The 17,551-nt window shown below is 41.0% G+C and overlaps 1 protein-coding gene across 4 annotated transcripts in view; it reads left to right on the plus strand.

Moving 5' to 3' along the window:
* The window catches only part of LOC126092506 (poly [ADP-ribose] polymerase tankyrase), a 605,292-nt gene that overhangs the window by 534,746 nt on the left and 52,995 nt on the right, over nucleotides 1–17,551 (plus strand). For all 4 annotated transcript variants that reach the window (XM_049908132.1, XM_049908133.1, XM_049908131.1 and 1 more), the window contains exons 12-13: nucleotides 3,249–3,481; nucleotides 14,703–15,097. In XM_049908132.1, coding sequence (XP_049764089.1) covers nucleotides 3,249–3,481; nucleotides 14,703–15,097 — 628 coding nt within the window. The remainder of the gene's footprint in view (nucleotides 1–3,248; nucleotides 3,482–14,702; nucleotides 15,098–17,551) is intronic.

Consider the following 17,551-nt stretch of genomic DNA (forward strand, 5'->3'; position numbering starts at 1 on the left):
GCAAATTGTGAGCTTCATAGGAACTCCACTTGCGAAATTGGTCTTCTCAACCTTCTCTGCCAATTGCTGGAATGACCCACAAATGATTTCGGAGCCCCTACGACAGGCATCATTTGCTCCTGCGTGCATCACAATCTGCTGTTGGTTGCACCCTGTTCTCGCAATTGCTGCTGGAATATCCACTTCAGCATGTTGGATGAGGCCCCCAGGCACATACACTGAGGGCACCTGGTGTCCTTTCCTGTCCCTTGCTGCCATTTTTCTAAGGGGCGCAACAGAACAAGGTGGCACAGTGGTTAGCACACTGGGCTCGCATTCAGGAGGACATTCCATCCAGATTTAGGTTTTCTGTAATTTCCCTGAATAGCTCCAGGAAAATGCTGGGATAATTCTGTTGAAATGGCACAGCCCATTTTCGTCTCCATCCTTGACCCAATCAGAGGTTGCACTCCATCTTTAAACCCTCAATGTCAATGGGACATTAAACACAATCGTCCATCCTTTCTAAGGGGTACAATCATTTGCCATACAGTTGAAGTGTCGATAGTTAATAGGCCTCTGTCCCTCTTGACACTGTACAAAACAGGTTTCCCCAAACCAGTTGAATGAAGTCCCATTAGCTCAGTTTCAGTGAAATACAGCACCTCAGATTTGTTGGTTAGGGGTATCAGTACAATACCCCGAGTCCACCCAGGTCCCCGTTCACCCATAATGTTCGGATTTGGGGTGCACAAAATCCACACGTTGTCATTAAACATGTTTGTGATAGCCCTAAACTAAACGTCTGGTGCAGGCTAATGCACAACAGGATTGTTGGAACATTCTTTTTTGTGGAACGAACAATGAATGGATCAGTGTATCTGGACATGTTGGAGCAGTCTGTGTACACTCAGATACAAGACTTGCAACACAGCATCATTTATCAACAAGATGGAACCCTGCCACATTGGTCAACGGCTGTTCTCAAGTTGGATCATACGCGGAGGACCCATTGCCTGGCCAACACATTCACCTGACATTACGTCGCTTGATTTCTTCATGTGAGGATTCGTGAAGGACCGCGTGTATGTGACCTTAGTGGATGATATTTCTACGTTGCTTCATCATATCACTAATGCGTTTGCAACAATAACAGAGGAAATGTTACAAAGAACTTGGAAAGAAATGGAATATAGACTCGATATTCTTCATGCTACTAATGGTTCACATGTAGAGGTGCGTTGATGATAAATAAATAAATTCTTTGAGATGCATTTTTCATTGTCGTATCTATTGTGGTTTTTTTCTTGGGTCTTTGAAACCAGGGAGGTTCGAGTGGGACACCCTGTATTTATTCTTACTTGCACTTATCAACTTACATTTTGTCTTTTTCTTATTAATTCTCGTTCTGAAATTCTCGTAGGTCTTGTTTAACTCTTTTTCACAATCCAGTCATAGTTTTTGTGCTCTCTGCCAATAACGCCATATCATCCGCAAATTGAGTACATTCTATCCTCCTACCACCAACCCACCCTTCTGTTTTTCGTTTCAAATATTTCTGAGTAATATGCTCCAAATATACGTTAAATAGTTTTTTTGGGGGGAAGGGGGAGGGGGGGTGGCTGCCTTGTCTCACTCCCCTTCCAGTTGTGCTTTCCTCTGTTGTCATCTAATTCCCCAGCTATACTCATATTTGCTATTGTAGATATAGGTTCTTAATCAGTCTTTTATTCCTCCAGTCGACACCATTCTTCCTTAGAATGTCCATTAATTTATTTCACTGTATTGTATCAAAGGCTTTCTCCAAATCAGTGAAAACTTCTCTTCTTCTTTCAGTGTATCTCTCACGTTGCTCGGCTGTCCAGTTGCATCTCTTGTACCCTTCCTTCTTCTGAGTCCACTGAGTCCATACTGTTCCTCCGCCATACTTTTTTCCAGTCTTCCATGAATTCATCCATAGCAGAACTATTGCTACCTCACATTTCTTGGCATTGTTTTCCTTCTCAATCGGTATCATTAATGTCAAGAGAAAGTCACCTGACCATTCACCTTTTTCAGATGTCATATTACATAAATAAGTTAGCTCTTTTACACTGCTACTCCCAAGGCTCTAAACAACTCTGCTGGTAATTCATCAATTCCACTTGCTTCGTGATTCTTCATCTCTGTTATATTCTATTCTCTGTTCTATTTCTCTTTTCAAGATGCAGCATCCTTTGTCCTCTTCTGTAACTGTCATCTTCTCTTCTAATTCAGTATCATTTGGCTTTTGATCAGTGTCATGTAGGCAGTCTACATAGTCTTGCCACCTTGCCAACACTAACTACTATTTATGAATCATAGTCCCATCACTTCTCCTTTTCTAGTTTCTCTACTTCTAACATCTCTCTTTCTTCCCTGTCTTCATTGTGCATCCTGTTTCCCTCCTTAATTCATTATAAAACATTCTTTTCCCTTCCTCAGTTCCTACTGACTTCTATTTCCTTCTTTCTTCCATCTTATTCAACTTTGCCTTTGTTACCCATTCTTTCCTCATTCTTTTGAACTTCCTCATCCCTAAAACTTCTGCAGATTCTGTAAGGTTTTGTGTCATCCTCTTCCATTTCTCATTTGCACTCTCGTCATTGTGTCCTCTGTCCCATTTTGACACAAATGTGTTCTTCAACTCAACATCCTTACCCTCTTCCTTTAGTGTTATTTGCAAGTCCACCACCAAGCTGTGGTCCAAATCTGTGTCTGCTCTAGGGCATGCTGTGGCATTCTTTATGCAGCTTTTGTTCCTCTCTGAATTATGACATAAGCAATTTGGTATCTGTCATCATTAAACCTAGATATCCATGTATATCTTTAACTTCTGTGATGTTCAAATAATGTTTCCAATCACAAGAGAGTTTTCTCTACAGAAATTAACCAACCTTTCATTTCTTTCATTCCTATTTCCCTATCCAAATTTTCCAACCAGTCCCTGTTCTTTTCCCTCTCCTACCTTTCAAATCCCCCATTAAGCTGATGCAGGCTTTTATTTTTCCTCTTTTCTTGTTCTGCTAATAACAAATCTGTATGAATCACACAAACTAACCCAAATGAATTAAAAAATGTAGCTTTGATCACAGTGAGTTGCTGCCTCAGCCAATACAAGATTGATATCAGAACATGGACTAGTTTTAATAATGCATTAAATCATTATCACCTGCTTTTGCTTAGTTCTGATTATTGTTTTTACTATGAATAAATGTTAATGAGTATTACTTTTTTTTTTTACTTTTCAGCTGGCTATAACAATCTGGAGGTAGCAGAATTTCTTCTGGACCATGGAGCTGATGTTAATGCTCAGGATAAAGGTGGTCTCATTCCATTACATAATGCATCCTCTTATGGCCACCTAGAGATTGCAGCACTTCTTATTAAGTTTAATACTGTTGTTAATGCAACAGATAAATGGGGCTTCACACCTCTACATGAGGCTGCACAAAAAGGGCGCACTCAGTTATGTGCTTTATTGGTAAGTGTGTGAAACAGTTTAGAAAACAGTGCATATTATTTACCAAGTTGATATTTCACTGTGCAGTAGAATGAGTAAAACATCTCGACAGATTAAAACTGTGTTTAGGACTGTAGGCCACTCGTCAAACCCATCTGCAATGTCATACTTCACAAAAACAGTCATGAGTACTTTTTATAAAAATTTGCACCTCAAGATATAATTGGGTTGAATGTGTAGAATGAAAGGTATGGACATCCAGATCTTTTCGACAGCTGTCTATACATTGTTTATACCCATATATTACTTGTGCCACAGAAGCTGTGTTGCAAATAATGGAATGAGTAAAGGTAATACCATTTTGTGTGTGTGTGTGTGTGTGTGTGTGTGTGTGTGTGTGTGTGTGTGTGTGCGTGCGCGCGCGCGCGCGTGTGTGCACGCACATTGGGGGGGGGGGGGGGGCTCCTAGAGAATTGTCAGGTGCAGTTACTCTAGCGTTTTGGCAAATAGTTGCAATTTAGTTTTTGCAGTGTGTAAGTGGAGTCACCTTAAGAACTGTCTCACATTTTTCAGGCAATGCACACAGTGGCAAGAGAAAGCGTCAGTTTATTTCCTGTCACAAACAGAATTATTTTAAATGCAAAATATTACATTCCGATGCAACAAAGTGGTCTCCAGTTAGTCTAGTGTGATATTGTTGTATTGATATGTGTTAAGGGGCAGTAAAACATTGAGAATAACAAGTTCTGCAGCAGTGACTGAGCAGCACTGCTGCAAAGCAGCAGCAAGCAGTGCGGGCCAGGGTGGCACTGTTACATAGTCCCTGTTACTATATATCAATAAAACAAATGTTGCACTAATTTGGGACCACTCTTCTGAATGGGCATGTAAAATTTCACTTTAAAAATAATTTCTTTTATTACAGGAAACAAACTGACACTTCCTCTCGACATATGACATTGTGTAAAAAATGCAGTGAACAGTATTTGGTTGAGCTAACTCCAGTTCAACCAAATACTGTTCACTGCATTTTGAGCTAACTCCAGTTCCTTCCCCCATGAACCATGGACCTTGCCGTTGGTGGGGAGGCTTGTGTGCCTCAACGATACAGATAGCCGTATCGTAGGTGCTACCACAACGGAGGGGTATCTGTTGAGAGGCCAGACAAACGTGTGGTTCCTGAAGAGGGGCAGAAGCCTTTTCAGTAGTTGCAGGGGCAACAGTCTGGATGATTGACTGATCTGGCCCTGTAACACTAACCAAAATGGCCTTTCTGTTGTGGTACTGCGAACGGCCGAAAGCAAGGGGAAACTACAGTTGTAATTTTTCCCGAGGGCATGCAGCTTTACTGTATGATTAAATGATGATGGCGTCCTCTTGGGTAAAATATTCCAGAGGTAAAATAGTCCCCCATTCGGATCTCTGGACGGGCACTACTCGAGGACGTTGTTATCAGGAGAAAGAAATCTGGCGTTCTACGGATCGGAGCGTGGAATGTCAGATCCCTTAATCGGGCAGGTAGGTTAGAAAATTTAAAAAGGGAAATGGATAGGTTAAAGTTAGATATAGTGGGAATTAGTGAAGTTCAGTGGCAGGAGGAACAAGACTTTTGGTCAGTTGAATACAGGGTTATAAATACAAAATCAAATAGGGGTAATGCAGGAGTAGGTTTAATAATGAATAAAAAAAAATAGGAATGCGGGTAAGCTACTACAAACAGCATAGTGAACACATTATTGTGGCCAAAATAGACACAAAGCCCACGCCTACTACAGTAGTACAAGTTTATATGCCAACTAGCTCTGCAGACGATGAAGAAATTGACGAAATGTATGATGAGATAAAAGAAATTATTCAGGTAGCGAAGGGAGACGAAAATTTAATTGTCATGGGTGACTGGAATTCAAGAGTAGGAAAGGGAAGAGAAGGAAATGTAGTAGGTGAATATGGATTGGGGCTAAGAAATGAAAGAGGAAGCCGCCTGGTAGAATTTTGCACAGAGCATAACTTAATCATAGCTAACACTTGGTTAAAGAATCATGAAAGAAGGTTGTATACATGGAAGAAGCCTGGAGATACTGACAGGTTTCAGATCAATTGTATAATGGTAAGACAGAGATTTAGGAACCAGATTTTAAATTGTAAGACATTTCCAGGTGCAGATATGGACTCTGACCGCAATCTGTTGGTTATGAACTGTAGATTAAAACTGAAGAAACTGCAAAAAGGTGGGAATTTAAGGAGATGGGACGTGGATAAACTGACTAAACCAGAGATTGTACAGAGTTTCAGGGAGAGCATTGGGGAACGATTGACAAGAATGGGGGAAAGAAATACAGTAGAAGAAGAATGGGTAGCTCTGAGGGATGAAGTAGTGAAGGCAGCAGGGGATCAAATAGGTAAAAAGACGAGGGCTAGTAGAAATTCTTGGGTGACAGAAGAGATACTGAATTTAATTGATGAAAAGAGAAAATACAAAAATGCAGTAAGTGAAGCAGGCAAAAAGGAATACAAACGTCTCAAAAATTAGATCCACAGGAAGTGCAAAATGGCTAAGCAGGGATAGCTAGAGGACAAATGTAAGGATGAGAAGGCTTATCTCACGAGGGGTAAGATAGATACTGCCTACAGGAAAATTAAAGAGACCTTTGTAGAGAAGAGAACCACTTGCATGAATATCAAGAGCACTGATGGAAACCCAGTTCTAAGCAAAGAAGGGAAAGCAGAAAGTTGGAAGGAGTATATAGAGGGTCTATACAGGGGCGATGTTCTTGAGGACAGTATTATGGAAATGGAAGAGGAGGTAGATGAAGATGAAATAGGAGATACGATACTGCGTGAAGAGTTTGACAGAGCACTGAAAGACCTAAGTCGAAACGAGGCCCCGGGAATAGACCAGGGTGTATATGACCCAGGACAACCGGGAAATCCGGGAAAAACCCGGGAATTTTTTTATCCGGGAGAAAACTGGGAAAAACCCAGGAATTTTTCGGAATTCCGGGAATTTTTCGTTGTTTTAGCTTTCAGTTAAATTTTTGTAATTTTGACTGCAGAATTGATCTCTAGCAAAGAATGTTATTGTATCCTGCTACTGGAGAATGATACTGCAGCAATAAAATATAAACGAGAGAGGAAAAAAATTAAACTTTAGTTGCAAAGGAAATGTGCAATTTACAACAACAAAACACTGTGCACACCGTCTGCAAATAGCAAAAATATTTCAAAGGCCGTTGGGCGCAGACTGCAGACTGTAATTCTTCGTAACAATAAACTGCTTGTTATGAGCATGACGTCACATCTGTTCACATAAGGTTCGTTTGACCAGTTGCCAGCGGTCTGTTGTGCAGGCGTATTTGACTGGCGTATAAGCAGTACCTTCTCCCGCTTCCCGCTACTTGAAGTTTGGCTGTTAGCTGTATCGGTAGTAGCAGCAAGCAGCCAGATGCAAACGAGAAAAATTTTGCTCGCGCACCCTAGCTGCCAGGTTCGCGCTTGCACAGAGTTGTCTGAGTTGCAGTGGGGAGGGGGTTAGTCTCCACGTGACTCGTGTTACGTTAAGTGATTTCGTTGCTTCTCTTCATGTACAGCTCCCACGTCAAATGAAAACAAAATGGATGTCTGTGGCCGGAAGCTATCAAGTGAATTAAAACACATTCACATAATTATGGAGGGCAAAAATATATTATTAATTTCAGTTTTCTGATTTTATTTTATTTCCAAGTTAGTGGCAGTCAAGCATTAATCGCCTTGCAGAACAATGAAGTTATTTTTGCAAGTTTGCTAAAGAAATTTGGCTTTATTAATCTTTCCGCTGAGGCAATCATTTTATTTGAAACGAAGTGTTTCATTCTACAGTATTGGCTAGTTCCAACTGTTCGCTGAATTTCAAGTGCACGTTATCATCTTCTGCAATGTATGGCATTATGCCATAATAAAGAACCAAAAATGAGATTTAGAGTACTGGTACTCCAAGAAAATTTACATCCCAAAAAACCACACTGAAAAGCTTAATATCAGATGGGACCTACTTCATTGTGAATCTGGAAAAAGCCAATTTGCACTTCCAAGCCGAATTATGCATTTTAGTATGATTTACGAAATTCTAAAGCTCTTTGGAGTATCCTCTGATGCCCTGTTCCTTTTATGGTGTAATGTAAGCTCTCTTAGTGCTTTATGCACACGAACATGCGGGCTTCCTACACCACGCTGCAGTTGCACACGCACAATAATGCCTGTTTTCTGGCGCTCTCCGGCAACAGGTAAATCGAACCTATTTTTAACAGCCTCCGGATAATACTGCGAACGGTGGGTAGTAAAGCGTTACTTTTAAAGTAAATTTCTTTTTACGCAAGATGAAATATGTTACGTGTGAGAAAGTGGGATGGATATCTAAATCACAGAGCGTTCGAAACTGAACAGGTCGAGGACCAGCCACCTACAAGAATTTCGAACTGAGACGTTTACGTCATAATTTTGAATTTACTGGCACATTTGTGTGACATATCTTAAAACATAACACACGCAAAAAAAGATCAATATTACATGTGAAAGCTTAGCGTCTGTTGTAGCACGTTAATCTTAGAGACCAATATTATACACTCCTGGAAATGGAAAAAAGAACACATTGACACCGGTGTGTCAGACCCACCATACTTGCTCCGGACACTGCGAGAGGGCTGTACAAGCAATGATCACACGCACGGCACAGCGAGCACACCAGGAACCGCGGTGTTGGCCGTCGAATGGCGCTAGCTGCGCAGCATTTGTGCACCGCCGCCGTCAGTGTCAGCCAGTTTGCCGTGGCATACGGAGCTCCATCACAGTCTTTAACACTGGTAGCATGCCGTGACAGCGTGGACGTGAACCGTATGTGCAGTTGACGGACTTTGAGCAAGGGCGTATAGTGGGCATGCGGGAGGCCGGGTGGGCGTACCGCCGAATTGCTCAACACGTGGGGCATGAGGTCTCCACAGTACATCGATGTTGTCGCCAGTGGTCGGCGGAAGGTGCACGTGCCCGTCGACCTGGGACCGGACCGCAGCGATGCACGGATGCACGCCAAGACCGTAGGATCCTACGCAGTGCCGTAGGGGACCACACCGCCACTTCCCAGCAAATTAGGGACACTGTTGCTCCTGGGGTATCGGCGAGGACCATTCGCAACCGTCTCCATGAAGCTGGGCTACAGTCCAGCACACCGTTAGGCCGTCTTCCGCTCACGCCCCAACATCATGCAGCCCGCCTCCAGTGGTGTCGCGACAGGCGTGAATGGAGGGACGAATGGAGACGTGTCGTCTTCAGCGATGAGAGTCGCTTCTGCCTTGGTGCCAATGATGGTCGTATGCGTGTTTGGCGCCGTGCAGGTGAGCGCCACAATCAGGATTGCATACGACCGAGGCACACAGGGCCAACACCCGGCATCATGGTGTGGGGAGCGATCTCCTACACTGGCCATACACCACTGGTGATCGTCGAGGGGACACTGAATAGTGCACGGTACATCCAAACCGTCATCGAACCCATCATTCTACCATTCCTAGACCGGCAAGGGAACTTGCTGTTCCAACAGGACAGTGCACGTCCGCATGTATCCCGTGCCGCCCAACGTGCTCTAGAAGGTGTAAGTCAACTACCCTGGCCAGCAAGATCTCCGGATCTGTCCCCCATTGAGCATGTTTGGGACTGGATGAAGCGTCGTCTCACGCGGTCTGCACGTCCAGCACGAACGCTGGTCCAACTGAGGCGCCAGGTGGAAATGGCATGGCAAGCCGTTCCACAGGACTACATCCAGCATCTCTACGATCGTCTCCATGGGAGAATAGCAGCCTGCATTGCTGCGAAAGGTGGATATACACTGTACTAGTGCCGACATTGTGCATGCTCTGTTGCCTGTGTCTATGTGCCTGTGGTTCTGTCAGTGTGATCATGTGATGTATCTGACCCCAGGAATGTGTCAATAAAGTTTCCCCTTCCTGGGACAATGAATTCACGGTGTTCTTATTTCAATTTCCAGGAGTGTATGTGAAAGCTTAGCTTTTCTTGTAGATATACGGTACTGTTTACATTAATGTAAACCGTTAACTTTTCCGCTTGTGTGTTCGCGCTATGTAACCAGTGATCTTGCTATTGGCTGACTATAACACGTGTCCTAAGCTCTAAATAGCTGCTGTCATCAGCTGGAGATCTTGTGGTTTGAGACATGACTCGCTTACAAAAGGACATCGCAACCTCGGTTTCAACGCTCTGGAAACTAACGCACTGTGTTTGGTGCAATTCGAATTAATACTTTCGTAATACGAAAATATGCAGCGTATATGTTACTGCAAATCAAAGGTCTTTCGAAAACTTCTCTCCTTTTTTTAAATTAAAAGTCTCTCCTAAACCTTTTCTGCCCCGTCTTCTTCAATTCCACCCCCCACCCCCCGGGAAGTTCTACGTGATTGTATAAAATGTTAACCATTCAAAGGATTGATAAGTTTTAAAGTTTCGAGGGAAAATCTACGGGAAAACCTACTGTCACTTAGCACGGAAAAAGTGTATTTTGGCCCAGGAAAAAGCATATTTTTTAAACAGGATATCTGAGAGAAATCCGGGAATTTTTTTTCCTTGTCCCCGTATACCCCTGTAGACAACATTCCATTAGAGCTACTGACAGCCTTGGGAGAGCCAGTCCTGACAAAACTCTACTATCTGGTCAGCAAGATGTATGAGACAGCCGAAATTCCCTCAGACTTCAAGAAGAATATCATAATTCCAATCCCAAACAAAGCAGGTGTTGACAGATGTGAAAATTACTTAACTATCAGTTTAATAAGTCACAGCTGCAAAACACTAACGCGAATTATTTACAGACGAACGGAAAAACTGGTAGAAGCCGACCTCGGGGAAGATCATTTTGGATTCCGTAGAAATGTTGGAACACGTGAGGTTAATACTAACCCTATAACTTATCTTAGAAGAAAGATTAAGGAAAGGCAAACCTTCGTTTCTAGCATTTGTAGACTTAGAGAAAGCTTTTGCCAATGTTGACTGGAATACTCTCTTTCAAATTCTGAAGGTGGCAGGGGTAAAATATAGGGAGCAAAAGGCTATTTACAATTTGTACAGAAACCAGATGGCAGTTATAAGAGTCAAGGGGCATGAAAGGGAAGCAGTGGTAGGGAAGGGAGTGAGACAGGGTTGTAGCCTCTCCCCGATGTTATTCAATCTGTATATTGAGCAAGCAGTAAAGGAACAAAAGAAAAGTTCAGAGTAGGTATTAAAATCCATGGAGAAGAAATAAAAACTTTGAGGTTCGCCGATTACATTGTAATTCTGTCAGAGACAGCAAAGGACTTGGAAGAGCAGTTGAACGGAATGGACAGTGTCTTGAAAAGGAGGGTATAAGATGAACATCAACAAAAGCAAAACGAGGATAATGGAATGTAGTCGAATTAAGTCGGGTGATGCTGAGGGAATTAGATTAGGAAATGAGACACTTAAAGTAGTAAAGGAGTTTTGCTATTTGGGGAGCAAAATATCTGATGATGATCGAAGTACAGAGGGTATAAAATGTAGACTGGCAATGGCAAGGAAAGTGTTTCTGAAGAAGAGAAATTTGTAAACATTGAGTATAGATTTAAGTGTCAGGAAGTCGTTTCTGAAAATATTTGTATGGAGTGTAGCCATGTATGGAAGTGAAACATGGACGATAAATAGTTTAGACAAGAAGAGAATAGAAGCTTTCAAAATGTGGTGCTACAGAAGAATGCTGAAGATTAGATGGGTAGATCACATAACTAATGAGGAGGTATTGAATAGAATTGAGGAGAAGAGGAGTTTGTGCCACAACTTGACAAGAAGAAGGGATCGGTTGGTAGGACATGTTCTGAGGCATCAAGGGATCTACTGGAGGGCAACGTGGAGGGTAAAAATCGTAGAGGGAGAACAAGAGATGAATACACTAAGCAGATTCAGAAGGATGTAGGCTGCAGTAGGTACTGGGAGATGAAGAAGCTTGCACAGGATAGAGTAGCATGGAGAGCTGCATCAAACCAGTCTCATGACTGAAGACCACAACAAAAACAACAACAACAACTACTCCAGTTACACACAGAAGGAACAAAATTGCAAATATCTACCAAAACAACAGACAAGATGCACCTGTCGACACCTATGAGAAACACCTGCTATATATATGTTAACATCAAGGGAGAGATATTGTTTGAAAGCCCAGTAATGATTCTAATCTTGTTTATGTCTCTCTCAGCTGCTCCACACCAACTGTATGGTGACAGGTCACCTTTACTGCTTCCACCATTTGTGTTCCAATTAGATGACGTTCCTAGCTGTATTCACAAATTTTGGAGACTGTAACATTAAGTTTCTTAAACTTGTAGTAAAACTGGGCTACAATTATAGTTGATATTCAGAAGTTTTCCTTAGTCTTCATTTGGAAAGGGTAAAGTATTTGTTGCCCCTAATTTACATTTTTTGTAGATGAGAAGCTCTTGTGAAGCAGATACCAACAACGAAAGAAAGAATTTAAACTAGTTAATGCAGAAACTATCATGTGTATCTATGTTGAACATAGAACAAAGTATTACCCAGCAAAGTGAACTGGTTACCTGGCTAAGGTACCAGCACTGTCATGTTTTCACTCAAGAAGCATGGAAGGGGAGGTAACTGTAGTGTACACTCCAGTACTCTTACAGGTGGAAGGCTGTGACATGTTATACATCTTTACAAACCTCTGAATGTAATGGCCATTTAAGACAAGAACAGAAATGGAACATACAGTATTTCTCACTATAGCTGCTCACAACAGTTCGCTGACATGGTCTGTAAAACAGTTTTTTCCATTGATGTGCTGATTGCCATACCTGTGTCTTTTGAGTCTTCATCTGCTGTTTGTCACACTTGACAGTACTGACTTTGTGTTCGAATCTGTACTTACTAATTTCATTATATTTTCAGTTTCCTTTTGTCCTTCAAACTGTTTCCCACACACCCAGTCATCGCCACACACATTTTTGTTAAACAGCCTTTCAAGCCATCTAATGTCTGAACAGTGACAGCTAATACCACAGCAGCAAATCAAACTGATCACATAGTCTAGTGATTAATGTTTTTCGTAGTAAAGCCAAGGTCCTGGGTTTGATTCCTGGCAACCAGGTCAGATACAGTAGAGCCTTGATTACCCAAACATCAGCCAACCAAATGTTCAACCAAACGACTGCTAACTGAAAACGTTGCCCTTTGTATGAACTTCAAAACCAAGGAAAAAAACTGTCTTCAGATTCTTCAACAGCTGGTACTTGCAAAATCAGATTAAAGGATGTACTGAGTGAAGAAGATTATGCTGTCGAAAAAGTTAGCACTGCAAACTAAACTGGGCTCAATTAGAAAGCTTTGCACAGAAAAACTCTTGCTTCATGCCATAACTTTGCAGCATCTGGTCCTAATATAAGCAAGGATTGTATTAATACTTTAGCTGTGCTCGTGCTACTGTTAACCACCAGTTGCATGCTTGTATGCTTATCATTGGTAAAAGTAAGAAACTGTGTTTTTTCAAACACATTAATATGTCTGCGGTGCCTATTGTTTACCACTGATGAGAGAGCATGTAGATGGATAGCACAATTTTCATAGAATTGTTTGTGGAAGTTTTTGTACCCTCTTTTAGTCAATCCGTTAAAGAACAGTAAAAAGGTGAATACATTAATGCTCCTTGACAACCCATCAACTCATTTGTCTTGTCATACCTGAAATGAAAAAGAAGAGTTCATAGAAGTGATGTTCCTTCCCCATAAAGTAACCTCCTTATTAAAACCGATGGATCAAAGCTTTATTGAACTTTCAAATGATATTAAACAAAAAAAAATTGTTACGCAAGTTATTGTCAGAAAGAAAAATAAGAAAGAAGAAAGTCTGTTACAAAATCGCAATAATATTGATTTGAAACATGTCTCCTACCTGACCAGAGCAGCATAGGGTAGCTTAACGGAACAGAATTTGAAAAAAGCCTGGAATAAAATTTTGTGTGTAGTGGAAATTTATCGAGGTCTAATTGAAAATGATGAAGAGAATTGTATGTCCAAAATGGTCAGTATCCTAAAAGAACTCAGGTGTTATGGATGTGATGAAGACATTCAAGGCTGGACTAGGCACCAAACATGCAGAATACCAAAATTGTAGACATTGTGGCTGATAAAAGTAACGTCACCAGCTTCTCACCAAATATTGGCCCAGAAAATTAACATCAAAGTATACGGCTGCTTGTGAAGCATTTACATGTTTGGGTACTGTCTTGCAATGGTTTGAAAGGTAAAGATGATGGCGAGCCCCAAGTGTCAGATATCTGTCCTGAAAAAAGTATGGGACTTAGCTGCTCCTAAGCCGGCAGTCTTGTAGTCTTGTGTAGACAGATGAAAATTGTGGATTCTTTAAGGATTAATTCTATGCATTCCTATTGTGCTTGTTTTTGTAATAATGAGAAAGATTCATGATAATATATGTAGCTTTTATTTGTAAATTGGTAAATAAAAGTATACAGTTGTATCTGAAGAAACTGGTTTTCCAAACACTTTGTCCCCCCAGTTAGTTTTGATAATTGATGCTGTACTGTATCTGTTTGTGGTGGAAAGGTCTGGGAGGAGATCCACTCAGCCTTGTGACCCCAACTGAAAAGCTACTTGAATATAGAAGCAGCAGAAGTCACCAAAGTAGGATTACTCACAGAAAAAGCATCTGCTCTGGGGCAGATATTTAAGTCCTGCCACACTTGATGTCGTGTCCCTCCTGTAATTTGCACACCATTGACTTGCTAAGTTTTGCTTATCAACATTTACTTGCACCGTCCATTACCTTCTGTGTTGGCACTAACACATCTTTGTTGTCCTCATTGTTAATAAAATTATTGACATTAACAGCAAGTTGTCACAACTTTCTGCGAAGGTATTTTCTGTGTTTGATTTTTGTGATCACTTCTCAGACTCGTTCTTTGAAATAACAATGCACACCACTTTGAATTGGAATGTGACTAAACCTAATCATATGACAAAGTTCCCACTACTGGCAAGTTACCAGTTCATCTTGTCAAGTATTATGTTTAAATTACTGTGTACTTTATTTTTGAACATAGAGCTTTCACTCATGATCAGAATTTAAAAAATTGTTATTTAAAAAAACTGTGGTTTCGAAAATAGCTGCTAACTGTTTCACATTATTTTAAAGTTTATATCAACATATGTATCTTTTGCAGCTGGCACATGGGGCCGATCCTTTTCTGAAGAATCAGGAAAGCCAAACGCCATTGGACTTGGCATCTGCTGAAGACGTGCGATGTCTGTTGCAGGATGCAATGGCATCCCAACAAAATGTTCCTACAGTACCTGCATCTGCACCTCCATCCCGTCCTCCCTCCATAGCTATGGGACCAACATCTACACCCCTTGCAGTTGCGTTGTCTCCTCCAGCACCTACAGAGACTGTGATAATGCCCTCGGGTGCGTCCATGACACTTTGTATCCCCATGTCACGGGGTTGTCTTTCACCGATGCCTAATGCTGAAGGTTGTTGTTCTGCTGAAACTGTCAAACAGGAAGGACTGTCACAAGATATTGGGTCAATAACAACAGTTGCAGGATTCTTACAAAGGTACAGGTTTGTTGTGTTACATCTGCTCTACCAAATGAACAGCACAAGTTAAGACACACACACACACACACACACACACACACACACACACACCATAGATTGGAGCATCCTGTGAATAATTTTATAGTGACTTAAGCTGCTGTTGGTTTATGGGATTGGGTATGCAAGTTCATACAGCTGCCTTAGGGTCCCCCCCCCTCCCCCCCCCCCCCCTCTCTCTCTCTCTCTCTCTCTCTCTCTCTCTCTCAAAAGCAAATAATTCCATGTTAATTTCATCTCACTATAATATTCATTAATTGTTCCATGATGAAAAATATGTTTTTAGTGTTATGCCCATTTTCATTGGTGAATCATAGCATAGTAATGCAGTGACCAACTACAGTTGTTGTAACCTATAAAGTAGATGTTATAATTAAATGAAAGGTATAATCTTAATATTGAATGTATACATAAGATATGGTACTGCTACATTTATACCCATTTCACATTGTCGTTTATGATTCCTTCTCCCCCAACTCATTATCCACCAACAGCTTAACATTAATGTGGATTATCTTCACAGTCCTGCTCAAACTCTATAACAAATAATACCATCATCACAGGTAAAGAGGATTTTTGTAATTGTTCTGCAGGACTTTCATAGAGATTAGTTATTACAAAACATGTACCAGGGTGCAAAAGTAGTCCATTGTCTCAGATGGTGGTATTTGAGTGATGGCATTATTAAAAGCATTTACACAAATACGAGGTGATGTTTTCTTTTCCAAATTCATCATTCAAAAAATATGGGGTTGTCTTATATTTGCAGATTAAACTATTGTTGCAGTGGTCAACCATTTTTACATTGTTTAATAGATTAATATGGGGATCATCTTACATTTACAGATCAATTTTTGACTGTTTACAAATTTGTTATGAATAGTCCTGAAGGGTAGAAAATAGCAGTCAATACTTGCATTTGAATAGGCTTGAGATTTACCGATATCCTGAAGCACTCGATACAGTGTCGACCTTGCTCAATCATTCACATGACATTTGACTTGCTGTGCTAGTGCAAGGGGGACCAAGAAAATATGAACTAGCCACCACAACAATATAATGCTCTGCTTAAAGATTGACAGTTGACTGAAACACAGGAGGAAATAACATGAAACTTACAAACTTTTGTTGTATTTGAACAGGATTGCAGTAAACATTGTCATACATGTATGGGTACCATAAACATATATTTATGCCGCTTTTGAAGTGAAGGTAACATTCAAAGGTGAAAATCTTGTCCTTCAAAAACCATTACGTAATACTGGAATCCAGGTTAGTCTTTTATTTTGTCGTGAGTGCAAATTAATAATGTAACAAATAGGTTGCAAAAGGGAAATTAAATTGCGGCACATGTTAGAATATTAGAGAAAAGGGTTACAAGCTTTTAATCAGCTTTAGAACATATTATGAAATTCAGATGAAATGAGAAGGAAAATTAACCCAGAATATAATGTCCAACAAACTTACTGCAATTGTTGCATTTGAATAAATTACAGTGGAAAACCCCTTGTGAAGATGGTAAAAATAGGCATCACTAGATTGTGGGATGAGCAAAAGATTGATTATTGGACTGAATAGTGATTGTGATCTATTATTTATGTTATAGTTGCTGTTTGTACATATGACCAGCACCCTAGAAGATACTGCCATCCATGTTTCACTGTCGCTCAAGCACAGCTCTATGGAAATTTGGAGAGGGGGCAGTGACCCAGCTTGGCTGAGAATTATGAGTGTGTGGAGAGAAGTGTTGAATAGGCAGATATTTTGTTGTGCAGCCAACCATGGGAATGTATAATGCATACTTTGAATTTTTATGAACATCTGCCATGTTTAAACTGCAGTTTGCTGGAATCCACTTGCACTCTGAATTGAACCGACTTCAAAATTGGACAAATACTCAACAATAGCACACATGTCTGCAGGAGACACTAAAGTCTAGATGGGATCTAGTGGCATACTTACTTACTTCGTACATTGAGTGAGGCGGCACAGTGGTTAGCACACTGGACTGGCGTTCAGCAGGATGACGGTTCACTAAGGGCCACCTACACATTTCTGTACAAACTAAACCAACTAATAAACAGCAGAACTTACATTTTGACAATCACCATCTTTCCTCCCATACAGCCTTGGCATCCCAGGCAAACGTATCTGTTCAGATGCAGACTCTTTTCAGCAATACACCACCATTCTCGCCTCAGCCTTCACAGGATGTAATTACCCCATTAGTCTAGTTCTGAAGCTGATTTCCTGAGCCATCACATCCAATCCTGGTACTGTTGATTCCTGCAAAAACCAACTTGGACTACAGCTCTTGTCACTCAGTACTATCCTGATCTTGAATGTATTAATCAGCTACTTTGAAAAGTATGTGACTTTCTGTAATCATGCTCTGAAATGAGGTCCACTCTGACA

This window comes from Schistocerca cancellata, chromosome 7, assembly GCF_023864275.1.
Source record: "Schistocerca cancellata isolate TAMUIC-IGC-003103 chromosome 7, iqSchCanc2.1, whole genome shotgun sequence".
Classification (NCBI taxonomy): Eukaryota; Metazoa; Arthropoda; class Insecta; order Orthoptera; family Acrididae; genus Schistocerca; species Schistocerca cancellata.